We start from the raw sequence: 11,064 nt of genomic DNA, 5'->3' as shown, positions 1-11,064 counted from the left end.
ACAAATTAACTTTATAAGGTGGAAGACTATATGCAAAATACTTAGAACAGCTCTAACATAGTGAGCACTCAATAAATGTTTGCTCCTATGTTAGGCATCTCCCTACATCAGCCTTCACCTAATGCACAGAAAATGATTATTCTCTATGGTTATCATCTCTATGGTTATTCTCTATGCACTACTTCTAGGATACTCAAATCACCTTGAAGTGTTATTACTCAAAAGTCTTATGATAACATCATGGTAATGAGTAAAGATGGAATCTATAATGATGTACAGAATAGAAAGAAAAAATTATACACATTGCTATAAAAAGAGGCTTTGAAAGGTGGCTCAGCGGTAGCTCACCTGCCTGGCATGTGTGAGGTACTGGGATCAATTCTCAGCACTGCGTATAAATAAATAAAGGTCTATCAACAACTAAAAAACATTAAAAAAAAAAAGGCCCCATCACATTGGGGGAATACAGTTAGAGAACCTTATGTAGTTACTGAACCTTTCATAATTAAAATTACATTAGAGCTCTAGTACAATGGTTTGTGAAATAGTCTGAATACCTGAAAATGAAACTATACTAGGTACTTGTTAAATATACAGATTTCAGACTGGGGTGTTATCCAGTGGTAGAGTACCTGTTAGTATGCACAAAGCTCTAGGTTCAATACCTGGCATGTATGCACGCGCGCGCGCACACACACACACACACACACACACACACACACACCCCTCAAACTATGGGATTGTACTGTTTCACAGAGCATCCCAAATGATTCTGAAACTCATTAGACTTTTAAAAACCACTGCTAGGGAGGTACCTTGAACTACCTCTACAGCAGAGGTTCTCAGTGGGAGGCAGAAATTATCAGAATCATTTGGGAAGATCTTTCAAATTACATATCCTTCTCAGCCCAGAGAATAATTGAAAAATATGAGTCTTGTGTGTTTTGAAAAATTCCTTCTCCAGTCAAAGAGAATTGATTTTAGAGGTGCATAATATAGCCAAAGACAACAGGAGTTCCTAAACTTCAGTCTTTCAGTGAAAGCAAGAGTAAATTAAGACCATAGAATCAGAAAATCCTGTCCCTTGCCTTACAATGTAATCTTTCTAGCCACCGACTCTCCAGATCTCCACATCTGAAACAAAAATTGAAAAGTCCCAGGGGCTGGGGTTGTGGCTCAGGGGTAGAGCACTTGCCTCGCATGTGTGAAGCACTGGGTTTGACCCTCAGTATTACATAAAAATAAATAAATAAACAAAATAAACATATTGTGTCCATCTACAACTAAAAAACATATATATAGAAAAAAACTGAAAAGTCAACATTTCATTTCTCTCTTACTACACTTAGGCAACCTCCTGTTACATTCAACAAAATAATCAGCTACTACTTGTGTACAGTATGGATCGCCTAGGACACAGTCCATCTGCAGTATAGAATAGATTTGATTCAAACCAAATTTTGTTAGTCTGTGGCAAGCAACAAGTGTCTTCCACTGGGGGAAAAAAATCTGAAATATCCAGTTTCTTAAATATTTCTTGAGGAATAATGAAAATACTTTAGAAAAATAGTAATTAAAAATGATCGTGTGTATGTATACCGGAAAAACAGTGAAGGGGCAGTGAGACAGGAAAAAACATTTCAAATTTTTAAAAGCAGTACCTGGCTTATTTAGAATTAATTATAATTCTTCTACATTTATGATCAGGATAAAAGAATAAAGCAAACAAAGTCTTGATATGTTTGCAAGTACTACTTGTGTTGGCTCTGAGCTATTCATCTACGTGATCAGAAGTATCACTACCAGGTATCCATCATCATGTATTCCAGGAGCTACACCACATATGACAATCAAGAGATAGTTATTAAAAACCTACTCAATAGGAACTCAGTATGTGTGAGAACTAAGGAGATCTTTAGTCCAAAGGGGGTGGGAAGAAGAAGGAAAAGAAATTAATCATAAGGAAAAAAGAGGAAGTAAATCTGTGTGCATCTAACATACCAAAAGCTCCAACATTCCATTCTAATAAAACATTCCATGATGGGCACAGACAGTTTCCACTGTGATTAACCTTAAGGTTTGGCTATTCAATCTCAGCTATTATTAAAATATTAAATATTGCAACCATTTGAAATTTTAACTTTAAATACACATTAAAAAATTAAAACATGTGAATGTTACTTATTTCAAACCATCTCTAAATTCAAATATTACTATTTTGCTTTTCCTTTTCATTGTTGTCTCTTCCCAAAGATATTAAGATGAGTTTGTATGAACAATATTTGTATTTTACAGACAAACACACAAATCTACAATTTCTGGATTATTTAAATCTAAAAATGGGTTATGGTATGCTATTATTCTCTACAGTTAAGTACAAAGTGTGAATTTTGTTATCAGAGGCTGCCCCCTACAGACATTTATGACTCCCATCCTAAAGAATCAACAGAAGGCTGAAGAAACTACAATGGAGATAGAGACATACAGCTCAAAGTTGCAGTTATTTCAAGTAAGGTAGGCTGACTAAACCTTGAGATCCAGTGAATAAAAATGAAAATTAGTTAACAATATTATGTACTGGAAATTTACTAAGAGAATAAACTTTAGGTGCCCTTACTACAAAAGAATAAAAAAGGGAACTGTAAATTAATGAATATGTTAATTTGAATATCAAGTACAGTACTGTTTTACTATAGTAGTCATTTATGTACACACACACACACACACTCACAAATGTTTGTGTATAAATATCAAAACATCTTGGAGACAAGCACGGTGGCAAACACCTAAAATCCCAGCTACTTGGGAGGTTGTAGAAAGAGAATCACAAGCTCAAAGTCAGCCTTCAAATAATTAAGACCCTGTCCCAAAATTTTTAAAAAGGACTGGGATAGAGCTCAGTAGAAGAGTGCCTCTGGGATCAATCTCTAGTACCATAAAGCAAACAAAAAAAAGATCACATTGTATACCTCATACACACAAAAAAAATTTTAAAACATAAACATTTTTTGAAAAGAATAGGAATCACCAGAATATCAATCTCTCACTCAATCGAAAAAGCAATCCTGATAAAAAGTAATTCTTATTCAGAAAGTTCTCACTCTTGGGCTCATTTTGACAATAAAACCAGAGAACCTTGACATGAATCAACTAGTTTCTTTGAATTTTCCTTCAAAATCTCTCTCTCCTTTACTCCCTCCTTCTCATTCTCTCTCACATACAATGGACAGGAAGATCTCCTGGGATGTAAATTTCAGAAAAAGATATTTTACTTCTTAGAAAGTATAGGGGTATGGCTTTAATTTATACTTCATGCATGTCAGAAGTGTTGAAAGTCTTTATAAAGAGGAGGTCTGGGTTGTAAAATTAAACAAATTTTTAGAAACAGAATAAAAGCTTTAAAAAACAACCTAAGGATATAAAACTTCAGGGTATGAAGAGATTTCTTTAAAAAGAGGGAGAAAGCACTTATTAAAAAGTAATAATAATAGGGGTTGGGGTTGTGGCTCAGCAGTAGAGCACTCATCTCTCACATACAGTTCAATCCTCAGCACCACATTAAAAAATAGATAAGTGAAATGAAGGTATTATGTCCAACTACAACTAAAAAATAAATATTTTTTTAAAAAGTAATAATAAAACTAATACCTTATATTTACCAAGAGATGACATAAAGAAAGTCTTCTTTCTTTGAAAAGATTACAACACACATTATGTAACAAAGAATGCCTAAAAAATATGTACATATTCATAAGAAAAAGAGAAATAACATAAAAGAAAAATGGGCAAAAGACTAGAATAGGTACTTTATCAAAAAAGGAAAGGTGAATGACTAAGCAACATGTCTACCAGGATCTGTTTCATTAGAATCACTTAATATTTACATGCTATAATATTCCTTTGTATGGTCATTACTTAATGACAGCACTTGTTAGCATAAAGTTTGAAGTAAGAAAAAAAAGAAAGAAATGAGGGAAGGAAACAGGGCTGAACTCTTTAAGTAAAGCTGGTACCTTTAACATCAGGTCTAATGTAAGACAGCAGATTAAGCTCCCCTGGCTTCTCCAGCAGGGTCCAGGCTGCTCTTTCTAATCCCAGCTGCTTTGCTCTTTGGGCTTTGGTGCCTTTGCTCCCAGTTTTATAGGGAGCAGACTAGGAAAAAAAAAAAAAAAAAGGCATAAAACACTTAGGATTCAGTTTTAAAAAGCAAAAGTTAAAAAAACTAAGATGCAAAATAGAGGACACACTAAGAATTCTGAGGATATCCTTTTCTTAAACCTTTCCCCTTACTTCAGACATAAATTTGTACTAATTAACTAATACTTATGAAGATGATATATGCCTTATCTTATTCTTTATACTTTTAAGTATGCTTAATTAGTTATTTGTTTACTTATCTTAAAAACCACCACCTGACTGCAAGGTCCTCTTCTCAATCAAGCAAGCTACTCTAAAACTTGTCTGCTTAAGATACTTCTACTTAATCACATTCATTCCTCAACCCACCACCATCTGGCTTCTAGAAAAGAAACACCTTACTGAAAGTGGTATCACAAAAATCTATAAAGAACCCCTAAGTATATACAGCTTTCAGTTTTATCTCACCAAACCTCCTCCACTTACTTAGTGATTGTTTCCCTCATTCTAAAACTCGCTTCCCTAACTACCGTCCATGCACCATCACCTCTGGATTCTCCCCATAATTCTCTAACCATTTTTTCCATGTCTCTCTAGGTTCTCCCCTCCTCACTTTAAGCTGATGTTGCCCAGTGGCTCATTCTGACCTGCCTACCCACTTAAATAAGTTCTTCCACTCTCATAGTTTCTAACACAACCCTCCTATAGTTATCCATGGAAGACTGGTTTCAGGCATTCCCTTCCCTTCCTCCTGGATACCAAAACCTGATCATGCTCAGGTCTCTTATATAAAATGGTATGGCATTTGCATATAATCTATGCATATCATCCTGTACACTTTAAATCATCTCTAGATTACTTAGACCATCTAAAACAATGTAGATATATGTAAATAGTTGTTATATTGTATAGCTTTGGGAATACTAACAAAAAAGTCCATACATGTTCAATACAAATACAACATTTTTCAAATATTTTTTTACCAACATTGGTTGAACACATGGATGTGGAACACACAAATGAATAACCAAAGGGCCAAATATACGTAAAGACACTCATATCTAGGTCTCCAGTTTAGCCCCCTCCCTTAAGCTTCACATTATTAACCTATTCTTCTTTCACTCAATGGGGAATTCCTTGGGAGTAAGGACCACTTATTACCCATATTTGTAAACCCAGTGCTTAACACAAAAAAAGTATTCAATAAGTATTTATTGAACAAAGGATAAGTATTTTGAGGAATTAAGTAATGATGGCTAATAACTTTAGCTTTTTATGTCTTGGTCTTCACTTCTAAAAAGATCCAAATCATATTCAAGCATTACATTAAAAGATAAAAAGAGTTCCTTACCACGTGTTCTAGTTCTTCCAAAGTTTTACAATTCAGCAAGGCTTTTAGTAAGCATTCAGACATCTTCCCTTCCTTCTTAATTTTCTGGATTGTACTATGAACCTTCTTTGCAACAGCCCTGAAAATAAAAACTTTTGTAATATACAAGACCAATACTTGAAGACTTTCTTTTTGAGCCCATCTCAAAAAGTTGCAGATAAAGGAAACAGAATCCTTTTTCCTCTGATTCATTTGAGAATAATACTGCCCCCCCCACATTTTAGTGTGTTATTTCCTATAAAAAAAATCTACAAAATCACAAAATGATCTTTAACACTAAATAATTAATAATGATGCATTATCATCATCTAATACTCAGACCTGAGGCCTCATCCAAGTTTCATCAACTGTTTGAACAATGTCTTTGATAGGGTGCAGTGATATACACCTGAAATCCCATCTACTCAGGAGACTGATGCAGGAGGATTGCAAGTTCAAGGCCAGCCTCAACAACTTAGCAAGACCCTATCTCAAATGAAAAAAAAATAACAAGGGCTAGTGATATCACTCACTGGTAGAGTACTCATGGGTTCAATCCCTAGTACCGTAATAATAGTCTTTTGTAGTATATTCACTTCAGAATTACAAGTTCCACGTATCTCGTTTCCTTCAAAATCAAGGCCTTAATACTTTTAAATGCTGTAGGCCAGTTATTCTGTTTGAAGTCTCAAAGTTTAGGTTTTTCTGATGTTTCCATATAGTTAAATTCCACTGGTGTCTCCTTGCAGGGACAGCTTAGAAGTGACTCTGGTCTTTTACCACAACCCATTAGGTGGCAAGTAATTTGATTTGTTCCATTACTAATTAACTTTGATCCTTATATTATCTGATGTCTATAGGTTTCTCCACAATACAGGTACTCTTTATTCCCTCTGTAATTAATGTTTTGTGTAGAGGTGCTTTGAGACTATGTAATTATCACATTCCAGATTAAGGTTTCAATTTATGCACAGATTCATTTATATTACTCTAGATTTGTGGTTTCTTTTTTATTTAGTTGTAATAATCCATTGCTATCATTTATTTTAATGGTCATATTGTCCCCAATGTGACCAGACATAACCCCTTCAAGCTTGCTGCTATATCCTTCTGACATGTATCCACCATTGCTTGAACCCTAAGTTATTCTTATTCTCTGCTACAAGATATTCCAGGCTCATCCTTTACATTCTCTGTCCCAGCCCTGGAATCAGAAGAATGGCACTTAGAAACCAAGTTATGAGTATTAGGTGTGCTCACTGCTATGGGAGTATCATTGGTCAAGGTGGGCACACCTAGCACCCACAACTGGTTTCTAAATACCATTCTCCACTAAAAAGAAACAGGATTTCATATAAAAATGCTGATTCCAGGAATCAACATACAGGAATCAATTTACAAATAAGGGGAAGGGAAGGGTATAGTAGTTTTCCCCGCATTACAATGGCTTTTCTCTGTGAATATACAATTCTCTTCCTATATATAATGGATCTCACCCTATTTCACTCCCTATTCCTATTTATAGGTTCTGTTTAATAAGGGTATTACTAGAGTGATGGGTAAAAGTTAACAATAATGATTACAAAAATTGATAGAAAAAAATTAAATCTATTTATATTAAGAAAAATACTAAAGAAGATTGTCAATTAAAGGAAAAAATGTGAACTATGAAATTTTAATTTACAACTTTTACATCTTTTATAATCCTGGCAACCCAAGCCATTTGCTATCAGGGTCATTTTGACAAAAGGCTAATATTCTAATGGGCTGCATATAAGGAAGAGGAAAAAAAATTTCAGGAAACTTTCCTTACTATCCAGAGGTATACTACTTAATTCCCTTTCTAATAGCCATTCATACTAATATATTTTAACTCACAACTAATTTTATATGCACAAACACACACACACACACATAATTGAAACAATGTTTCATGAAATAATATTTTCCTTTACCACATAAACTGTGCCCTATGTTTTCCATTTTATTTTTAAATGGGATGAATTATTGGTTTCACTTTTCATATACAGGTAACATTTAATGGATTGAAAATTAATATTCTAGTTATAGAATATGCTGACTTATGTATGGAGATTCCTCAGAAAACTTGGGATGGAACCACCACTTGACCCAGTTATCCCACTCCTTAGCATATACCCAAAGGACTCAAGATCAGCGTACTATAGTGACACAGCCACATCAACATTCATAGCAGCTCAATTCACAATAGCTTTTAGCTATGGAACCAATCTAGGTACCTACAAAGATGAATGGATAAAGAAAATGTGGTACATACACACAATGGAATATTACTCAGCCACAAAGAAGAATGAAATTATGGCATTTCCCAGTAAATACATGGAAATGGAGACTATCATGCTAAGTGAAATAAGCCAATTCCAAAAAAAACAAAAGCCAAATGTTCTCTCTGATATGCAGATGCTGACTCACAATGGAGGGAGCATATCACTGGATTGGGGGGGGGGGGGTGCGCATGTATGGGGAATGGGAAAAACAGTAGAATAAACCAGACATAACGTTTGTATATTCATGTATGAATACATGACAAGTGTAATTCCACATCATGTACAACCACAAGAATGGGAAGTTATACTCCATGTTTGTATGATATGTATTTGGACATATCACACATACATGGTATGTCTCTCACTCTCTCACACACACATACATATATATATTTTATATATATATATATATATATATATATATATATAGAGAGAGAGAGAGAGAGAGAGAGAGAGAGAGAATGCAAATAAAAAATAAAAGAAAATGCAGAGCTTAAAAAAAAGCAGAGATCATATGTCTCATTACCAAAAAAGAAATGTAATGGAAAAAGATCTTCTAAGCCTCAATGTTTCCACTTATGTCAAGGAATATTCCTTTAGTAATAGTTAATGTATTCCTCCATTAACAGAAACCCAAATAATGAAACTCTTTTGCAGAAGGGCTTTTTATAGAAAAAGAAAACATTAATAATAATCTTGACATAAAGTTTCTTTTTGTCCCATACAATAAAATATTGTTAGAATACCTTTAACTTTAAGCAAACCATTCTTCTGTGACACTGTCCCCAAATTCTCAGGCTTTCTTTACTACCTTGCTTTCAACCAAGCAGAAAGCTTACTTAGAATTTGCAAATTACTGGCCTGTAGACAGTTTGTTTGGTTCAGAAACTCCTTACATAAAATTCTAGATTAGCAGCTTCTTTTCACATACAGGAAACTCCAGCAAACTGGACAGACAACTCTGTATGTCGTGATTCCCAGGAGATAATTAAGGGCTCCCCTCAGAGACAAGACTTGGGATCCCTAAGTCTTTTGTTTTTTTTAATATTTAGTTGTAGATAGACACAATACCTTTATTTTATTTATTTATGTGGTGCTGAGAATCAAACCCACACATTCGAGGCAAGTGCTCTACCACTGAGCCACAATCCCAGCCAGTAATCTCTACTTCTTATCCCCTGATGCTTGATTATACTATCCAGGCTGGAAGATCTACATCTAAGACCATCTGTTTGGCAATTCATTTATACTTCTGAATTGGCTAATTTATTCTGCCTCTCAAGGAAATATAATTTACTAGACACTAAGACTTTAATTGTCCTGGCAGTAAAAGAACATCAACAAAAGTAGTAAAGTTGGTGAAATACAAATTCCCCATACATCACAGAAAGCTTATCAGGATAATTTTACAAGTAACCATTAGTACTTTTTAAAATGGCTTGAAAGAAGAATTATATCCAATTTTAATCAGATCCTTGCTGTAGACCTGAAGAATATACACATTATACATTCCTGTAACAAACATGCAATAAATGTACAAATGATATACAGTGTTTTAATAAATCATTGTAAGTAATATGGTCACACTTATGTACTTATTACTCATATTGAAGTTCTTAAATTATCCACTTTTTAAAAGGTACTTTCCATCCTACAACCATAGAAAAATTACAATCCACTAAAATTAAACTATCCTTATCTTCAAAAAGAATGGAAAAATATACTTCCTACCAAACACTACAGAAATGTTCCTTGACTTACAATGAGATTATGGCTCAATAAGCCCATTATAAATTGAAAATATTATAAATCAAACATGCATTTAATATACAAATAATCTAACAAATATAACTTAGCCTAGCCTACCATAAATGTGCTCAGAGCACTTTTTTCAATTGGGCAAAATCATCTAACACAAAGCCTATTGTATAATAAAGTACTGAATAGCTTATATAATATTTTTAATACCTGAATCCAAAAACCATTGGCAACACTGTGCAGTGTAGAGTGTGGCTTGTTTGCTCTAGTGATCACATAGCTGAATGAAAAAAAAAACGATCACAAGAAAAGCTGTAGGATACAGCTAACCTAGAAAAAAAATAGAATTCAAAATATTCAAAGTATGGCTTCTACTGAATGCTTATGGTTTTAATCATCACAAAGTCAAAAAACTGTTAAGTCAAAGTATCGTAGGTTGGAAACCATCTGTACTTCCAAAGAACTCTCCATTTAGGGACTTTGTAGTATTAATAGCACAGTTTTATGTAAGCTGTTGAAGAGTTAGACTAAAATGTACTTTTCTGAGTTTCCTGCTGGCAGTCCTGATTTTACCATTTTTTGCTGGCAAAAATGGCAAATCACTTCTATACATGAAGATGACATCAAACCCTGAGGCACACTCAACTACAAACCACCTTTCCACTGATTCATGCCCAAGCTATTCAAATACACACCAGCAGAGGGACTCATACACACCCAAATATGTAAAACAGAGCTGACTGTCAGAAGAGGACCACATTCAAATTACAATTCTAGAAAAGTAAACATTGGAACTATTAAAATAAGCTGTCATTCACTTCCTCATTGGCTTACCAGGTCTCTATTCCCTTACATTAGGTTCATCCCTTCCCAGGTTTCTTACCGTAACTCCTCTAGGGTTTGTCGAACTTCTCTCAAGGAATCAGCATCAAGGTTATTAATGAGTTCTTTTCGATAACGTATAATGAAGGGAATTGTGTTATCATCATTAAAGAGACGAATAATGTTGGCACAAACCCAAAGTTCAATGTTGGTTCTCTCAGATAAAACCTACAAGTTAAAGATATAGAGTGATTTAAAACACTGAAAATTAGACATCAAATACAGTATTAAATATTGCTTTCCAGGCACTTAGAAACCATTTGTTTTGTTTTTAAAAGAAACCATATGAATTATATATATGAACTGGAAGAGCATTTCCAATAATGCAATGATGTTCTTTTCATTTCTCAAAGTAATAGCAAAGATCAAGGAGTTGGTAACTCACTATGTTGGCCTGAGTACAGAGAAAAAGCATTTTTAATCACCGCTAGTGACAAGATACAATGGTTTAACCTTTAGAGGAGGAACAATTTGGCAATATCTATCAAAATTTACAATGACTAAATTGTTTGACCCAATAGTTCCACTCCTGGAAATTCATCCTAATATTGACATACCTCTGGTAAATATACTATTTAAAATAATTTTTCTTTTTGAAGAACTGTTTCTAGC

At 34.1% G+C, this 11,064-nt stretch overlaps 1 protein-coding gene across 7 annotated transcripts in view; it reads right to left on the bottom strand.

Annotated features, from left to right (window-relative positions):
- The window catches only part of Srbd1 (S1 RNA binding domain 1), a 210,421-nt gene that overhangs the window by 176,865 nt on the left and 22,492 nt on the right, over window positions 1-11,064 (bottom strand). For all 7 annotated transcript variants that reach the window (XM_040271009.2, XM_021725841.3, XM_040271012.2 and 4 more), the window contains 3 exons: window positions 10,454-10,620; window positions 5,489-5,606; window positions 4,014-4,152 (listed from right to left, as the gene is read on the bottom strand). In XM_040271009.2, the coding sequence (XP_040126943.1) occupies window positions 4,014-4,152; window positions 5,489-5,606; window positions 10,454-10,620 (424 nt within the window). The remainder of the gene's footprint in view (window positions 1-4,013; window positions 4,153-5,488; window positions 5,607-10,453; window positions 10,621-11,064) is intronic.

This window comes from Ictidomys tridecemlineatus, chromosome 12 (genome assembly GCF_052094955.1).
Source record: "Ictidomys tridecemlineatus isolate mIctTri1 chromosome 12, mIctTri1.hap1, whole genome shotgun sequence".
In the NCBI taxonomy this organism is placed as follows: Eukaryota; Metazoa; Chordata; class Mammalia; order Rodentia; family Sciuridae; genus Ictidomys; species Ictidomys tridecemlineatus.
This window is presented reverse-complemented; position numbering and strand designations above follow the sequence as displayed.